The following is a 17586-nucleotide window of genomic DNA, read 5'->3' on the forward strand; positions in this document are numbered from 1 at the left end:
GAGACAGGTAGGAGCCACCGACGGGAGTGTGTCCCGGTTTATTGGAGGACGACCGTCAACTTATACCGGTCGCTTGGTGATGAGATAGATGCTCGAGGTTTGCCCCCCTGTGATGAGTGAGCTTCCCCGGATGTGTCATTGGCCGCGATCCCTGGCAAGAGAGACAGGCAGCAGGGATCCAATAACGTGAGTGGAAATCAGCCACATGCGGCTAGTGTAGAGTGTGCCACGGTTGAGTGGGGCCAATCGTGCCCTCGCCAAGATTCACCCCACCAAACCACGAGTCGCAAAATATGCGGAAAGTGGAAAAAAGTTCGCGATCGTGAAATCTCCGCCAAGTCAATCCAGCAAGCTGCTCATTCGCCTTCATCACTTTGCCGAACGGGTACGTCGCGCTGTTTGCTTTTGAGCTCATTTTCCTTGTAAAGCAGAGTTCCATTGGCGCGGAGATCCAACGACGTAACTGCAGCATGAGGAACGAAGGCTAACCAGACCTCGCAGTCGACGTCCTCGCGTTCGAGTCGTGAAGGCACCCTCTACGTAGTCAAACCAGCAACCGATCCCTCGATACTCGAGACCAATCCGCCAAGATGTCTTACAACAAGCCCGAGAAGGAGTACGGCGAGGCTCCCAAGGTCCACAAGATCCGTGCGTTTCCCGCCGTCGGATAGACACAACCGCACTCGCAACGCTCCTCCTAACCTGATGTTACAATGGACCACAGGCATCACCCTGACCTCGCGCAAGGTGCAGTCGCTCGAGAAGGTCTGCCAGGAGCTCATTGAGCGCGCCAAGAACAAGGACCTCCGCGCCAAGGGCCCCGTTCGCCTACCGACCAAGACCCTCAAGATCACGGTGCGTTTGCCCCCGGCATCATCACTAAGGGCCTGGAAATATGGCAGCGCGGATTGAACAGGAAGAGAACGGGAGACTGACGTGATTTTCGCAACAAAATAGACCCGCAAGACCCCCTGCGGTGAGGGTTCCAAGACGTGGGACGCGTACGAGATGCGCATCCACAAGCGCCTGATCGACCTGACCGCGCCGACCGAGATCGTCAAGCAGATCATCATCAACATCGAGGCTGGTGTCGAGGTGGAGGTCACGATTGCTGCTTAAGTGGAGAGAGGGTAAAGGGGGCAGTCAAAAGGCGCCGGCTACCGGCTCCCGGCTTCTGCTGTGGAGTTCTAAAACCCAGGTGCACATCTCGGGAGCGGTCAGATCAAGATTGTCTAGCTCTCGACATGGAAATGAATTGCTAGCTGGCATTTGGGAGTGACAATGTATTGGGGTGCCTTCCCGATAGCAGCAGCGTCGTGCACATGTGTACAAGTCTTGCATGAGCTCACTGTGTGAATCCTACCCTAATGTCAAGCCGCCGGCGACGCTGGGGATTCGGCAGACTCGGACGGAGTGGCCGGCACGGCCTCCGCCGGCTCTTGCTCGGCTTTCTTAGCGCGCAACTGACCGGAGCGGTCGAGGTGCTCCGTAAACCTATGCACCGCAGCTTTGTAAGTCTGCGGCGAGATGTACGCGCCTTTGAGCCACCTGCTGCCCTCGGCGGTGTCGAACTGGCGCCGGCCGTGGAGGACCTCCCAGTTGTTGAAGATGACGCACTCGCCCGGCTTGAGCTTGACCTCGAACACGTTTTCGGGCGCCTCGATGACCTTCCGGAAGCGCTTCGCGGACTGCTTCCAGCGGCGAAGATTCACGATCTGCCGGTCGTTCGACGGCATGGGGAAGGTGGCCTGGAACGGAGGCGCCCACCGCGTCCCCGTGGGCAGCCCGCTCGGGTTGATGGATATCGTGCAACGCGAGGCGACGTAGTGGTGCTCACCATTCTTGTAGCCGAAGGCGGTCTTCAAGGAGCTGAGATCTTTGAAGACCCTCGGGTTCCGGGACATGAGCTGGTACGCCGCGTGCGTGCCGTGGCTGAAGAGAGATTCGCCGCCCTCGCAGTCGTTGGCGAGGCAGTGCAGCAGCTGCAGCTGCGGGACCGGGTCGTGGTACAGGAGATCCTGGTGGAGGCCGAGGAACTTGTTCGTGTACGCCACGTTCTCGGCCTGCGGCTTCGACCGCACGTCCCACGTCCAGCCGTAGAAGGTGTGCTGCAGCGGGCCGATGCGGCTCGCGATGCGCTCGACCTCCTTCTCGTCCTGCGGCACGTCCGTGATGAATATCAGACCGGTCGCCCGGAGGTCGCCGAAGGCTTTCCAGAAAGCATCGTCCTGATTCATCCAATCCTGGTAGCTAACGCGGCACCGCCCTTCAGCAAGCAGCGCCTCGTACGCCGCCCGGTCCCAAGGCATGCTCCTGGGCAAGAGGGCTAAATTCCCATGCCTTATCCAATACTCGTCCGTTTGCCAGGCTGTCAGCTCCTCGGCAGGATAGACGGACGTGTGCGACTGGCCGCCGCTGAGGAAGTCCCTCTCCCAGACCACTTTCAGCGAACCGTCGTCGGTCAGCTCTGCATGCTGCACCCACGGAGTGTTGGGCACATCGGTGGTCGAAAAGGTCTTCTGGCCCGAGTCGGGGTCGACGCAAAAACTGCAGGGACACGCATCGCGCAGCCAGAGCAGAGAAATGGTCGGCTTGATCGGCAAATTGCCGTCAGAAAAACGGACGAAGGACAGCGTTCCCCCGGTACGGGTCACGACCCCGGTTTTGGTGGCGGTCCTGATGGGTTCAGACAGCTGGTGACGCTTCTGCCTCGGGGCACGGCGAGGGTACTTGGTCGCGCGGGGAGGTTTGGCGGCGCTGCCGGAGCGAGGTTTGGGGTACCGGGTCGCGCGGGGAGGTTCGGAGGCGCTGCCGGAGGGAGGTTCGGCGGTGCTGCCGGAAGGAGGTTCGGGGGTGCTGTCAGAAGGTTCGGTGGTGGTGTGGGTGCAGCGGACCGTGAGGCCCAGACCACCGCGCCTGGACTGGCTTGCGAGATACGTTGTTGGCCACGCGGCGATTTGCTGAATGTTACCGCCTCGTTGCCAGAGCCGCGCCGACCCAAGAGCCCAGGGCGCGGCGCGCGCAAAACGCGCAGCCAAAAGGCCAGCAGGGCGTGTGACTCGCAATGCTCCAGCCATTGTCGGCGGATTTCGTGTTGGCGGATAGTGAAGGTCGACGGCAGCAATTGCCGTCCGAGAAAAAATGCCGTCCACAATGGCCTGAGGGAGGAAGCTTCTGACGCGCCCTCGGCCCGAGGCAGGGGACATGGGGGATGTACGGAATATCTATTGTGGTGCGACCCTCTTAAAAAAAACATCCCAGATTTCTTAGAAAAACGACCCAGCCAGGGGCGGCCCGTGCGCTCCCACCAAAACGCCGCAGCGAACATCACCTCACGCCCCGGATGACATATCGCCACAGGAATCGCGATAGGAATTGATGAGCCATCCAAACGGTCAACTGAGATGTTGGCTCCCAAAGGAGAGGGCATCTGCAATGACGGATAAAGAGGTACCTAGTAGGTATATTCGGCGTCAACTCCCTAAGTTTCTTATCGATAAGAAGTCTCTTATCGATAAGAAAATATCATATGACTTATAAACTAAGAGGCTCCGGTAGCTTAGGTTGTTAAGGCGGGTAGTACTTAAGCTAGCTCAACTACCTACATTTTTAAGCTTTTTAGCCGATTCGGCGTTTTCAGTCAAGTCTCCATTTTCCACCTTTGTATCGTCGATTTGTCGCGATTCCTTTCGTGACATGTCATCCGGGTCGTGTGGCGGTGTTCGCTGCGAGGTTTTGGTGGGAGCGCACGGGCCGCCCCTGGCTGGGTCGTTTTTCTAAGAAATCTAGGATGTTTTTTTAAGAGGGTCGATTGTGGTCGGCTAGGTAAGGGAACAACAGTACGGAATACAGTGCAACCTTGCTTGGGTGGATCGTAGGTGCATCATTCAAAAGCAGCCATTTCAACAACCCCAGAACTGTTCTGAACGTAAAGAGATGTAGAACATGTGGTTGATCTCAGTGAGATACACTGTTAAGTGGTATTCTTTCGGTATCTGTTTTGTTGCTTTGCGGCGGAGTTTGGGAATTTCGTTTCGCTCTATGTCACGAGACGGTCAACGAAGGACGGAATACGGAGGAGTATTGGAGAGGAGTGTCCCGGACTGCTGCACTGTGTACGGAATACAATTTCCCCGATCCGCGAGGAATTGCTGTCTTGCATCGCCAAACTCAAACGATCAGTTAAATCCAAGCTGCCCAGAGTGACGTAACAAGGGTCGAGTTCGCTCCCCCAGATGCTCGTGTAAGCTCCAACTTCCAAGTGCATCAACAGGTAGCGGCCAGAAAGAAAACAAGACACCCATCTTCAATCAGAGATAATACGTTGGCTTCACTTGGCACGCTCCGCCCTCTTGAGCATAGATCCGTTATGAACCCTAATCCTCTGTCCGACCGCGAGAAGGCGCTGGAGAACCAATGGATCCGAGAGCGAGAGTGCGTTCTCCTCCCTCAGCTTCGTGGGCATCGGCATCGTCGAGACAGCCGGGCTTACAGAGCGCAGGAAACAATTGGCCAAGCAGAGAAGCGCCAAAAAGGACACAGCCAAGGAGACAGCCAAGGACAGCGGTAGCGGCGCTGGAAGTCGTAAGGGGCAAGAGCAGACCGGACAGGAGAAGAAGTGAGGTTCGTGCTAGGCAGTCCTTCAAGGCTTTCAATTCTTGACTCAATCTAAAAAACTCGTTGCCTCAAAATGCATCCATATTGCAACGCCCCCGCCCCCCAAGCATTGCATCCCCCCCAAATCATTGCTTGGTCGCAGAGCTGGTTCGTACCCTTGTTGCCTCCGGCCAGCGATGGAAGGCTCCGTTTTGCGCAAGGGGATCAAGATCAAAATCAGTCACTCGTCGGCGTGCAAAACCTTGAAGCCGGGGCGCTCGATGATGTGATCCTACCGCAGGGTTAGACACGGACAGAGAGCGCAAGGGGACCAGGATCTTGATCTCCTTATGAATGACAGTGCGCGAGCTCGATCAGGATTGTCCCCTTTTTTTTTTTGACTTGATCATCTTGATGGCGAAGTATTTGCCGGAAGCACGATCTACTGTTTTGAAAATCCTGCCGAATTGCACCCTCTCCATCGTGCGTGCCTCCGTCATCGCGTGAGCCTTCGCAGATTGCAGCAGCGACCCCTTCCCTCCTATTCCTCCCCTCCCCTACGGAGCTTCAATCGCCAAACTCTCCGAAACCAGCCATGAGTTAATGCGTAACGTACTTAACTAGATTGCTGTTTGATATGAGACATTGGCCAGCCGCTTTTCCCCAGGTCAGTTTGCCGAGATCTTCCGTTTTCGTAGCTCACCGCCAAGTTCATCATTAGTATCATTGCTGCGAGTGCTCTTCTGGCTCTGTTGTTGGTCCTGCAGAACCTTGAGAATCTGGAGTCCACAAAATGAAAACCGGCCTCCGTTGAGGAGACACGAAGGAGAGGTATGTACCCGCAGTGCGCAACAAAGGGCAAGGGCGTCCGAACCTATTCGTCGCAGCATCTGCGCGGTTACCACACTCCTGTAGATGAATAAACTCGGGAGTGGCCATTTCCCAGTGTCGATTTATTACGGCCGGGTCACGCAGGGCTGCAGTGTTGCGGAACTGAACACGGAAGGCTAAGAAAGTCGAGGAAATGGATATCGCCAAGCATGAAGGAGAACATGCAAACATTAATCACTGCTCATATTGCTAACGCTGATTAACCATAACCGGCGCTAGTATCTCTTTCGAGAGCCGCTAATTCATGTCCGCCTTCGCGTTATCTACATCGACAATAAACAGACCCAGAGCTCACTCCCCGTCCTCCGGCCCCGGCGACGGCAGATCCCATTCAAAACGACGGAACCGGTGGGCATACCACGCCTCTCGGAAGTCTGCGACCTGTATCACCCTGCGCAGCAGCAAGTATCTCGCGTCCTCGGCAAGGATAGCCTGCAACCGCCCCGCCATCTCGACCGGCAGGAGCCTCGCCAGGCGCCGCACAAACTTCCCAGCGGGCCGGGCGACCACCAGCAACTGCTGCAGACCGGCGAGATGCTGGAGGTGGTCAGAAAGCGGGCCGCGCGCTTCGTGAGGGTAGGCGCCGACGTAGGGCAGCGTCACTGCGAGGGCCGCCGGCGGCAGCTGCAGCTGCAGCTGCAGGTGCGGCTGGTCGAGCCACGCGGCCGCGTCCACGTAGCGCTCCGGATCGACGAACAGCAGAAGCTCGCCCCAGGCGTTGACGACGAAGCACTCGGTTGTCGGGCCCGTGAGCTGCCGCTCCAGCGGGCAGCGCGGGCAGCCGCCCTCGGCCGGGTCGAGTGAGCGCGGCGGCAGCTCCGCGTAGTGCGCGCCGCACGACCAGCCGGCGGCGCGCAGGCGCTCAGGCTGCAGGCTCAGGCCGCCGACCAGGCCGATGGGTTGCTTGTAGGTGTTGTACACGATGCTGGTGTGGTTCTGCATGCACTGGCAGGGCGGGGCGCTCGGCGGCGGGGAGGCGTAGTCGAGGACTGGCACCGGCTCGGAGGCGGGCATCGGGACGCTGCCGTTGAGCGGCGCCGGCGGGCCGGACGGCGGGTGCTCCTCGAGAAAGCCCAGGCGTGAGCGGTAGCGGTTCTTGATCTGCGTCGACCTGAGGCCGGGGAGGCGTGTCTGCTCCAGCACGGTGGTGTGCGGGATCGGCCGCAGCCATCCTTGCTCGCCGTCGGGGTTGCAGCTCGGGTTGCTGCAGCGCCAGTAGGCCGGCTCGATCTCGCTCGTGTCGCGCAGGGTTACGAAGGAGTCCGTCCGCGGGGTCAGCCAGTCGAATACTGCTGGTGTGGCGTCTGGACTTAGATCTCGAGGGGGTTCACGGTCCGAGTTAATCCTCGCGGCGACAATGCAGTCGTCCACGAACCCGCTTGTCGAGGGGGGCGAGGGAAGTGACCGGTACGGTCCGCTTGGTGAGAAGTACATTGTGCTGTAGAGAGCTCAATATACATCCCGATCTGGACCTGTCAATGGAGGTCGCCTTGAAGTCCAGGTCTGCCATTACGCCGAGGGTAGACCGGGCAAGTCCACGATAACTGAAATGAAAGCCCTGGCGGGCGTTGGCAGGGACGACTGACATTCGCCCTAATGGATGCAGGAGCGACAATCCATGGTATGGGCGACGGGTCTGCTCCTCCCTTCGACTTGCTTCGCGAATCCCTGCTCCTTCCACGCTGCTCGCTCGCCCGAGGAGTCGATTTTGGCTGGCCAAGCTTGGTCTCCCGTTACTCCCTTCACCTCGAGCTGTATGCGAAAACGCAGGAGAGTAACACTGATACTGTCCACCAGGGCGACGTACGGTGCATGGTTCCAGGTTGCTCCTTGGTTTTGTGCCATGCACGGCGGGTGATGGGCGACGACTCGACGAGCAGAGAGTCAACAGCGCCCATGCCGAGAGTTGAAAATGCCAATACCGGTGCCTTGACGGAAATTCCGTCGCATGGCGAAAAAGGCGTAGGCCCAGGCGAGGACAATGTTCCATGATTCATCTCCGTTTCTGCTTCGATCATCCTCGAGTTAGTGTTACACGGCGGGGAGGGGCGGAGAGGGGCATACAAACAATGCCCCAGTAAGAGGCATCCCTGGCACCCTTCTTAACAAAGGAAACGAACAGAATCTGTCTGCCCCTCGAGTCGCCCACTTAGAGGTCCTTGTTGTACCGATTCCAGGCAGTTTGATGGGACTACTTACAGCTCCTAGGTACGCTGCCCCCAGGCAGCCTTTGTTCGGTGAGGTGTGAACCTCCAACAACGCCGCAAACGTGGTCAAACGCTGATCGTTGGACGGGAGACTGGGGACAGCCGGGAATTTATTTCTGATTGGACCACCTCTCGCACGGTTTCAATGAAAGGAGCTGGCTGTCTGGCTCGCCCTGCTGTAGGCCTCAATGTGGCTGGGTCTCGGTGCAGCAAGGTCCCGCTAGCCTTGTCGGCCTCCCGTCTGCCCCCTGGGGGCCTGAGGTTGTAGGGCGTCATCGGAAGGCAGACTCAAAGTGATGCCTCCAGGCTGTCGTTTGCGATCTGGCGGCCGGGCTCATAGCATGTTAGTATTTGTACCATGGATTTTGTCGTGATGTCTTCACGACGCATTCGCAGCGAGTGGCAGCCCTCACTGCGAGCTTGTCTCGAGACTCTGGTTCTTGTTCTACTTAGCTGCACACTTCTAACTCGGTGTGGCATCGCTGCCCCAACTAAGACACCAAGGTTGGCCATTGTGCCATCTCGGCAGACCAGATAACCCCCCGTCCTCATTAAGGGATCGCACAGTGCTGCGTGTGACGGATATCAGGCCAGTCTCAGCTCCCCTTGCAAGCAGGCACCACACCAGAAGACCCAGCACAGCAGCGCCAAAGAGTCCGGATAGCCAACCAGGGGCGTATCTTTACGCACTTCTTGCTCCAGCCGACTCTACTGGCCCACAGTACCGGCATCCGGGCCTTGGCGGCATTGGTGAAGATGCCTCTGCATACACCCTCCAAGGGGAGGAACCGACACCAGTCTCGTGGTTCTGGACCATCCAGTTCGGCTACCACGGGCTGGAACCCAGAGCAAGGGACCATCGACCCGCGGCTTTTAACTGCGCAGTACTACCCTGGAGACTTCCCAGCCCCAGATCCGCTTGATAGCTCTTTGTCCCACGCAACCACGCCATCTTCAGCAGGTTACGGAACCCTTTCGTACCCCGAGTGGTCTTACATCAGCGAGGTGCCGAACCAGCTATCGACACAGCAATACTTGCCCCAGTCCGTTGCGGAGCCCGTTAGTCTCGTCGCAGGCTCGTAGACGCCTCACCCCAGAGACATGACGAACCTCAACGCCGACGGTGCGGGCATTGACCCCGACCTTAACACTCAGTTTTCCCATCTCAGCATGTCCCAGGACGTCGGACTCGATGCCTCCGTTGACCCCTCTTCTTGGCCCGCTGACACCGCGTCATTCTCCTCGCCGCCCGCCGGTGCAGGCCCCGACGCTTCTCATGCCGAGCAACTCAACTACAACGATGTCGCCGCTGCGCAGTCCGCCACACAACCGAGCCCGCTCGACGTTGGCACCAGTTACGCCGGAGACACCGCGCTCCCTACCGATGCGCCTACAAACGACGACTCTTCCCAAGCCGGTCCGTCTTCTTCCAACCCCGCTGGTCCCGAAAAGCCCTTCATCTGCCATTACCAAGGCTGCGGCAAGGCCTACAAGCGCCAGTGCGACTTGGAGTACGTTCTTTTCCCATGCCCCCTTTTCACCTCTCTGCTTACTCACCTCCCCCTTGCCCCGACTAACACCATACCCCTTTCCCCCTTTCCTTCCTTCCTTCCTTCCTCCTCAATCACCCGGGCCCTCTCCCAGTAAACGAGCAACACAGAACAACTAACAACCAGCTCTTCCCCCTCCAACAAACAGTAGGCACATGCACAACCACACCAGACGCCGACACTGCGACCTCTGCCCCGCCGGCACCGCCCAGACCAGGGACCTCAACCGGCACATGTGGGTGCACCACCGGGACGAGGCGCGCGCGCGCGGACTGCCGCGCGAGGCCGACAGCTGCGGCGAGTGCGGGTACAGCGGGCGGCGGGACAATGTGAAGAGGCATCGGGATATGAAAGGGCATCGCTGAGTCGTTGATGGAGACAATGTGAAGAGGCACGAGGATTTGAGAGGGCATCGCTGATTTGTCAATGGAGGCAGGGATTGAGGTTGAAGGAGGGAAGGTTTGAAGGAAGGAAACAGAGTACAGGGGGAGGAGGAGGGAGGCGGGACAACGTGAAGAGGCATAAAGATTTGAGAAGGTATCGCTGAGTTGTTGATGGAGGGAGGGATTGAGGTTAAAGGAGGGAAACAGAGTGCAGGGAAGCTGGTGGGACTGGGGAATGGGTGGACTGGGGGATTGTAAGTGGGTGAGTTTGTTTTTGTGTCGTTTCGTTTCGAGTCTTGACCTGGGTTTTTCTGCCTTCTTTTTTTCTCTTGCTCCCCTTCCTGACTGTGTTTTCGTATTTTCTTTTTACTTCTTGAGAGGTTGTTGGGGTGGTAGTCACTTTGTGGTTTCTTTCTCTGTTGCAATGTCACTGGCTTTGCTTTGCGTTTTTGCGTTCTTTCTTGTTGGACCTCCCTGGAGTCCACATTTTCTTTCCAGGCGTGATGCGCTGCTTCGAAAACCGTAGACCCGGAAACCACGTCTTTGTGCTGGTCTCTTTCCTTGCTGCACCACATTACACTCGCTTTGCAGTGGTTTCTTGTTTCGTGTCTTCTTGTTACCCCCGAACTCGGCTTCTTCGAGGCATTTTCCGGCCCATTCGGCTGGCTGCTCCGTGCCTAGCACGGTTCTGGGCGTCAGGCGCCGCTGGCTTAGTGTGTTGCCCATGTCAGATTGCTATGAGTTGACGACGGCTTCGCCGATCTGTCGCAGTTCGGAAATTGCGGATGTACGGCGCTCCAAATCCTTCACTGTCCATAAACGTGACACTCGTTTGCAACTAACTCCAACCAAACAAACAAACCTGGCCCACTTTCAAAATCGCTCTTCGCTATATGCAATAAAACATTGCCTACCCTGCCTATCGCTCTCGCTTACCTACCTATGGCTTGTGCGCACCCTGCGGCACCTACAGTTGCGTACCCTGCGGCACCTACAGGGCAGTTGCGCACCCTGCGGCACCTACAGTTACGCACCCTGCGGCACCCACAGTAGGTTACGCACCCTGTGGCACCCACAGTTACGCACCTTGCGGCACCCACACCTCAGTTACGCACCCTGCGGCACCCACAGTTACGCATCCTGCGGCACCCACAGTTACGCACCCTACGGCACCCACAGTTGTGCACCCTGCCTGCGGCAGCCACAGTTGTGCACCCTGCCTGCGGCAGCCACAGTTGTGCACCCTGCCTGCGGCAGCCACAGTTGTGTACCCTGCCTATGGCTCCTAGAGGTATTGCAAGGTGTAAGGTAGCTAAAATATCTTTAATTGCATAGAGCGAGGGGCGATTGTATAGAGCGAGGGGCGATTCTTAAAATCGGGTTGTAGCGGGGTAAGCTGGTTGCTATGGCGATTGTTCGGCTAGCGGTCAGTTGCAAACGGGTTTAGGTTAATGGACAGTGAAGGACTTGGAGCGCCGTACGGATGCCAACGGAAGCCGAACGCCGACCTTCAGCTTAAAGCCGAGTGTTGCTTGTGAAATTAGTAATGATCGTCCGGTCTTCATCTTGACGAGAAGCAAGTTCAGAGGTCCAACTCTATTATTTGTTAAGATAGCTAACGATGTAAGGTACAAGGTAGCTTGAGAGATGACAGAACTTCTTACCAAGCTTATTGCGGATACTCTATTCTTGGTTCCCTTACCTTTGGCACAAACCACGGGTGACGTGCAAATATATACAACAAAACAAGCTAGATTATTGACAAGATATTTAGTTTCTTTGGACGTCTTGTCGACGGTTCCCCGATTGAATATCGGTTTTTTCAAAGCACGACTCGGCTATAAGCCGGATGGTCGGCATTCCGTTTACGCCAGCATCCGCGATCTCCGAACTGCAACGTCTTGACACTGCGAGCCCATCAGCAGCGATGCAGTCCAGCTGCAGCATGGTCACGCTGGTCAAGGACGCAACCCCCGAAGAACAACGTCACATTCCGCTCTCGCAGTGACGTAGACAGTGGCAGCCGGCGAGTTGGATTAGGCAGTTGGTTGGGCTCGGACTTATCGGTCCCAGCGCGGGAATCCCCAGCTCGTCCATCCGCGCCCTCCCAAGGATCGGCCCGTCGTAGACGCGAAGCCGGCAGGTAACCCCACTGTAAGTGAAACATAGCCAGACATGTCCTCCGTCAGAACCTATACATATGCCTGTGCGCGACAGTTGCGATTGCCGTTCAGCGCTGCAGGGTTGGCCTGATTTGGTTCTTGCGGGACGTCGACGGAACTCTCTTGCATTTACCCTCTGCACTGCACTCTTCGCCATTCTCGTTGAAGACCGGACACAATGACAAACTCTACGTCTAGTGGCGGCGACCACCGCCGCAGGGTTATCGTGGTCGGGGCAGGTCCCGTGGGCCTCTTCGCCGCCCTGCTGCTCGCGCAGGCAGGCATCGCCGTTGACGTCATGGAGAAGGACACGGTTTTGAACAAGGCTCGCAACAACTCAAACAACTCAAATATACGGCTCTATTTGAGTTGAATTGTATATATCGAAGCGATATTTGAGTTGATTTGCGATTTGTCAAATCGACGTAAATAGTTGTCAAATCACATATATATCCCTAACCCTAACTGCTTCCCCCTACTTTTTTTTCCCTACCCTACCTCCTTTTTACATGCTGCACCTCTTTTTTCTATACCCGACCGAGCTCTCCGGCTCTCGATAGCATTCGAAATAGCGAAATCGTTTAAAAATACAATAGAATTGAGAGTGGATAGTCCTACGTAGACCTTGTCGTCGTGATGCGATGCGTCGTGATGCGATACGTCGTGATGCGATGCATCGTGATGCGATGCGTTTGAATGACTGGCTCCGTTTGCATCGCCAAGCATCGAGAGTGGGGCAAAATCGGGCTGTTGGTGGTGGCTGTGGTGGCTGACTACGCTGGGCTGGGAGGCATCTTGCGAGGCGCTAGGTCTTGGCAAATAGACAATTCAAACAACTCAAATCCAGGCCCAGATTTGATTGCCAACAGGGCCGAATTGAGTTGAGTTGCGTTGGATTTGATTGAGTTGAGTTGGCTGGATTTGAGTTGTTGCGAGCCTTGGTTTTGAATGACATGCCTCGCGGCGCTGGCTACCAGGGCGGCACGCTAGCTGCTTTGGATCGGGCCGGGGTACTGAAGAAAGCGGTGGCTCTCGGTCATGTATCCAGAGGCTTGTGTTGGAGAAAGCCCCCAGTTGATGACGGCGCAGGAGGGATGAGATACGGCGATATCATCGCGCGTGTGGCCTTTCCCCCAAGCAATCCCAAAGACCTCGCCGGCACGACGTCCGCGCTCGTTCTTCCCCAGTCGAAACTGGCGAAGCTGTTCCTGGACGAGGTCCAGGCCACAGGACTCGTCAAGGTCCACTTCGGCATGGAGTTGACAGCCATCGACGACGACGGCGACTCGGTCAAGGCAACGTTCAGGCGGACAGGCGACGGGACCCAAGAGACCCACGAAGCTGCCTTCCTCGTGGGCGCTGACGGCGGAAGGTCGACCACTCGCAAGCTACTGAACATCCAGTTCTTAGGCCACTCGTGGCCGGAGCGTATAGTTGCGATAGACTGCGTTTTCGAGGTCCCGCGAACGACAGAACGGGAGTACCCAGTTTCGTTTATCGTCCACCCGATCCACTTTGGCGTCGTACTTCCGCTTGACCCGTATGAGCCCGGGGAACGAAGCCTCTGCCGGTGTGCTGTTGGGCTCGACCCGGCAGACACGCGCTCCGACGAGGAAGTCGCCTCCAAGGAAAGTCTCCGCGATCTTCTGGAGAAGATGCTGCCGGGACCGCGGCCGCTCGACGTCGAGATCATCAGGGCTGCGCCGCATCGCATCCACCAGCTCTGTGCTTCGACCTTCAGGCGCGGCCGATGCATCCTCGCCGGCGACGCAGCGCACCTCAACAACGTATGACCTGACTTAAACCCGTCCACGACAGTCCTCGCTCGCACTGCTAACACATCTGCAGCCCTTCGGAGGACTCGGGCTCAACTCGGGCCTGCTGGACGCCGAGGCGGCGGCCGACGCGCTGGCGCTCATCCTCAACGAGGGCAAGCCGCTCGACCTGCTCGACGCGTACGCGGCCGAGCGGCAGCGCGTGTTCCAGATCTTCACGAACCCCGTGTCGACCATGAACAAGCTGCGCTGTGCGAGGGACCCCGAGCACGCCCACGAGGACTGGGTCATCCGGCTGGTCAATGCCGACCCTGCCGCGCTGAAGGTGTATGGCAAGCACTTCTACTCGACGTGGCGCACGGATATGAGGGCGTTGGCTGCCAAGTTGTCGTCGTCGGCCTAGTCGAGTGCGTTGCCAGTTGGTTTCGGCCTACAAGGTGCACTGGATGATGAGTAGGTTATCGGCAGTGAAATTACAGAACACTAGGTACTTACGGCCTCAGTTTGACTGTAAACGGCCCTGTACACTTTGGGTCCGTATTCTTGACATTGGACATATTCAATGCCAGCGCGCCTCTCTCACCCTCACATATTGCTCATTCAACTCTGGCTGCGCGAATCCAGAAATTGTAACCGGTGCCCAAGAAGGATTCGAGTTCCGACTTTTCTTTCCGTCAAGAGCTCATTTGAATGGAGTCATTTCTCGTCCGCGCAACTCCCGAGGCCTCCCCGCCTTGAAAGGTCAAGAGTGTCAAACGAACTGAGCGAGTTCCCCAAAGTGCCGATGTACGATGGCTTCGTTAGACGTCGGACTTAGCTCGCCAGGGGGAGCACTGTAGTGTATGTAAATACCACAGTAGGGCAATCACACACCGGGATTTCGCAAGTCCCCGGATTTTCCTGCGTTGCAACTACGGGTTGCAACACCATGTTGCTACTCCAATTCAGGGACGCAGCAACTAGGGTAGTGTATGTACACTCGACGCCCCCCCTGTCTGCTTGTTAAGCACCTCATGAGAAGAAGCATTGAGGAATCATGGCCAGTAAAAGGGGGACATCGTCTCGGTTTGACAAATGCCAAAGAGATGCTAACTGCCTACCCGATGGCCGGTGCAACACTCCATCGATGGCAGTGTAAGCAATCCTCACAACTGGTTCCAACGTACGCAGGGCAGCAGCGTTCAATCCACCGCTCGCAACCTGAGCGCTGCTTGCAACGAAGTTACTGCGTAGAACGTCAGTGGAAAGACGTTAGTGAGAAGCTAGTGTAGTAAGCGCCGTTGCATTCGTTTCTGTTTAGCTCAGGTACCCGGTGCTCCGTTCCTGCCAAGCGGTTGAGAACGTGACGATCATCGAGGCTCTCAAATGGCCGGCCAACAAGCTGGAGCTGCCTGGCTCGTGCCGGCTACCTGTCTTTGGCAGGTCCTTCATGGCGGGAGATTGCTTTGTGGGGCGCCAGACCGAGCTCCCTATCGGGGAACAGTTAGGCTGCGCGCCCCTGCACGTGCGAGTCCCCGGCGGATGATTGGCGGTGTTGGCCCCGGCGCAGGCAAACTTGAGTGCAACCGCGAGGCGTGGCGAGTGAGGGACAAGCAAGTGGTCCAGCGGCCAAGTGGGGGACACTGCGGGTGCGGGAGGATTCGAGGGCAACCCAGCTTCTTGATATGCACCTGCGCCGCAGCGAGATATCCCGGGCAGGTAGGTAGCATCGTAGGTTGTGTACATACACTATATAGTCCTTGCCTCCTGCCACCACCTCGCGTATCACCCCCCGCGTGCCTCGCGCGTGCCACGGCGTCATAATTATTGTGTATGTACTCCGCAACTCGAGGAGTCATCGTCCGCTCGCTTTGAATATCTGGTTGATTCACTTGCAGGTCGCGATGAAGTCGTCCGTCACGTCGGCCACGGCCCTGCTGCTGGCCCTCGCCGGGAGCCCCGCCGCCGCGGCGCCCGTCGTCGACACCGCATACCCGTACACCGGGCCCGACGTGCCGGTGGGTGACTGGGTTGACCCCACCGTCAACGGCAACGGCAAGGGCTTCCCGCGTCTGGTCGAGCCTCCTGCCGTGCGGCCGGCGACGGCGAACCCCACGAACAACATCAATGTCATCTCGCTGTCGTACCTGCCCAAGGGTATCAACATCCACTTCCAGACTCCCTTCGGCCTCGGCGTCGCCCCGAGCGTGCGTTGGGGCACCAGAAAGGACAAGCTGGACAAGGAAGCCACGGGGACGACCCACACGTAAGCCAGCCGTCACACGCGGCGTTCATTCGCGGCGCGCTGACTTGAATTGCTTCTGATCAGCTACGACCGAACCCCTCCCTGCTCCCAGGTCGTGGTGACTCAGTGCAGCCAGTTCTTCCACGAGGTGCAGCTACACGACCTCAAGCCTGGCACCACCTACTACTACCAGATCCAGGCCGCCAATGGCACTACCGCATCCGACGTGTTGAGCTTCAGCACGGCCCGTGCCGCCGGCGATGACACGCCTTTCACCGTGGCCGTGCTGGCTGACATGGGCTACACGAACGCTGGCGGCACGTACAAGCAGCTGCTCGACGTGCTGCACCAGGACGCCGCTTTCGTCTGGCACGGCGGTGACATCTCCTACGCCGACGACTGGTACTCGGGCATCCTCCCCTGCGAGGATGACTGGCCCGTGTGCTACAACGGCTCGTCCACCAGCCTCCCCGGCGGCGGGCCCATCCCCGACGAATACAAGGTCCCCTTGCCCGCCGGCGAGATTGCCAACCAGGGCGGGCCTCAGGGCGGCGACATGAGCGTGCTCTACGAGTCTAACTGGGACCTGTGGCAGCAGTGGCTCAACAACGTGACCAAGCAGGTGCCGTACATGGTTCTGCCCGGCAACCACGAGGCCGCCTGCGCCGAGTTCGACGGCCCGGGCAACATCCTGACCGCCTACCTCAACGACAACGAGAAGAACACGACGGTGCCCAAGTCGAACCTTACCTACTACAGCTGCCCGCCCTCTCAGCGGTGAGTCTCTCTGTTTTTTCCCTTGAAACCAGCGAGCCTGCTTCTGACGGGACCAGCAACTACACGGCCTTCCAGCACCGCTTCCGCATGCCCGGTGCCGAGACGGGCGGCGTGGGCAACTTCTGGTACTCGTTCGACTACGGCCTGGTCCACTTCGTTGCCATCGACGGCGAGACGGACTACGCGGGGAGCCCGGAGTGGCCGTTCGCGCAAGATCTGAAGAAGGGCGAGACGCACCCGACGCCCGAGGAGACCTTCGTCACCGACAGCGGGCCGTTCGGCGCCGTGGACGGCGACTACAACGACAACAAGGCGTACCAGCAGTACAAGTGGCTCGCGGCCGACCTGGCCAGCGTCGACCGCAAGAAAACGCCGTGGGTCATCGCCATGAGCCACCGGCCCATGTACAGCTCCGAGGTGTCGAGCTACCAGCAGAAGATCCGCACCGCCTTCGAGGGCCTGATGCTGCAGTACGGCGTGGACGCATACCTCTCGGGCCACATCCACTGGTACGAGCGCCTGTGGCCGCTGGGCGCCAACGGCACCATCGACCGCGCCGCCATCGTCGACAAGCACACGTACATCGCCAACACGGGCAAGTCCATCACGCACCTCATCAACGGCATGGCCGGCAACATCGAGAGCCACAGCACGCTGGACCAGAGCAAGATCCTCAACATCACCGCTGTGCTCGATCAGGAGCACTACGGCCTCAACAAGCTGACCGTCCACAACGCGTCCGTGCTGACCTGGACTTTCGTCCGCGGAGACGGCAGCGTCGGCGACGAGCTGACCCTGATCAAGAAGAAGAAGTGCAAGGGGAAGCAGCACTAGGGGGATGCTTGCTGCCTGTTGTAATCGACGCCTACTCCTTTCGTCAAGACTGCTGGTAATATAGTGTAATAGAGACGAGACGCAGTCGCCTCGCTCATGTGCAAGTCCTTGGTACCGAGTCTCAGATCCCCGTGAAGAGGCCACTTACTTGCTGCTCTCTCGCTTTCTTAGCGTTGTTGAAGCCGTC

General features: G+C 58.0%; 7 protein-coding genes across 7 annotated transcripts; 5 read left to right on the forward strand and 2 right to left on the reverse strand.

Moving 5' to 3' along the window:
• Positions 1 to 192: 192 nt before the first annotated feature.
• On the forward strand, positions 193 to 1245 carry THITE_2117985 (40S ribosomal protein S20). Its single transcript, XM_003654731.1, has 4 exons — positions 193 to 385; positions 530 to 648; positions 725 to 855; positions 958 to 1245. Exons 2-4 carry the CDS (start codon positions 591 to 593, stop codon positions 1117 to 1119), a joined length of 351 nt encoding a protein of 116 aa, XP_003654779.1. The 5' UTR covers positions 193 to 385; positions 530 to 590; the 3' UTR covers positions 1120 to 1245.
• THITE_2117990 (uncharacterized protein) lies at positions 1226 to 3239 on the reverse strand. The gene has a single exon (XM_003654732.1). It carries the CDS (start codon positions 3075 to 3077, stop codon positions 1371 to 1373), a length of 1707 nt encoding a protein of 568 aa, XP_003654780.1. The 5' UTR covers positions 3078 to 3239; the 3' UTR covers positions 1226 to 1370.
• Positions 3240 to 4204: 965 nt separating this feature from the next.
• Positions 4205 to 4849, forward strand: THITE_2117991 (uncharacterized protein). The gene is made up of 2 exons (XM_003654733.1): positions 4205 to 4434; positions 4502 to 4849. The coding sequence occupies exons 1-2, from the start codon at positions 4370 to 4372 to the stop codon at positions 4620 to 4622; spliced, it is 186 nt and encodes a 61-aa protein (XP_003654781.1). The 5' UTR covers positions 4205 to 4369; the 3' UTR covers positions 4623 to 4849.
• A 929-nt stretch (positions 4850 to 5778) lies between these two features.
• On the reverse strand, positions 5779 to 6921 carry THITE_159880 (uncharacterized protein; the record flags this gene model as incomplete). Its single annotated transcript, XM_003654734.1, has 1 exon — positions 5779 to 6921. One exon carries the CDS (start codon positions 6919 to 6921, stop codon positions 5779 to 5781), a length of 1143 nt encoding a protein of 380 aa, XP_003654782.1.
• Positions 6922 to 8795: 1874 nt separating this feature from the next.
• THITE_2130190 (uncharacterized protein) lies at positions 8796 to 9609 on the forward strand (the record flags this gene model as incomplete). The annotated part of the gene is made up of 2 exons (XM_003654735.1): positions 8796 to 9205; positions 9417 to 9609. The coding sequence occupies 2 exons, from the start codon at positions 8796 to 8798 to the stop codon at positions 9607 to 9609; spliced, it is 603 nt and encodes a 200-aa protein (XP_003654783.1).
• Positions 9610 to 12597: 2988 nt separating this feature from the next.
• THITE_2117993 (uncharacterized protein) lies at positions 12598 to 14194 on the forward strand. The gene is made up of 2 exons (XM_003654736.1): positions 12598 to 13576; positions 13638 to 14194. The coding sequence occupies exons 1-2, from the start codon at positions 12743 to 12745 to the stop codon at positions 13965 to 13967; spliced, it is 1164 nt and encodes a 387-aa protein (XP_003654784.1). The 5' UTR covers positions 12598 to 12742; the 3' UTR covers positions 13968 to 14194.
• Positions 14195 to 15135: 941 nt separating this feature from the next.
• Positions 15136 to 17483, forward strand: THITE_2117994 (uncharacterized protein). The gene is made up of 3 exons (XM_003654737.1): positions 15136 to 15809; positions 15873 to 16565; positions 16622 to 17483. The coding sequence occupies exons 1-3, from the start codon at positions 15448 to 15450 to the stop codon at positions 17397 to 17399; spliced, it is 1833 nt and encodes a 610-aa protein (XP_003654785.1). The 5' UTR covers positions 15136 to 15447; the 3' UTR covers positions 17400 to 17483.
• The last annotated feature ends 103 nt before the right edge of the window (positions 17484 to 17586 follow it).

The sequence above is a fragment of the Thermothielavioides terrestris genome, chromosome 3 (assembly GCF_000226115.1).
Source record: "Thermothielavioides terrestris NRRL 8126 chromosome 3, complete sequence".
Classification (NCBI taxonomy): domain Eukaryota; kingdom Fungi; phylum Ascomycota; class Sordariomycetes; order Sordariales; family Chaetomiaceae; genus Thermothielavioides; species Thermothielavioides terrestris.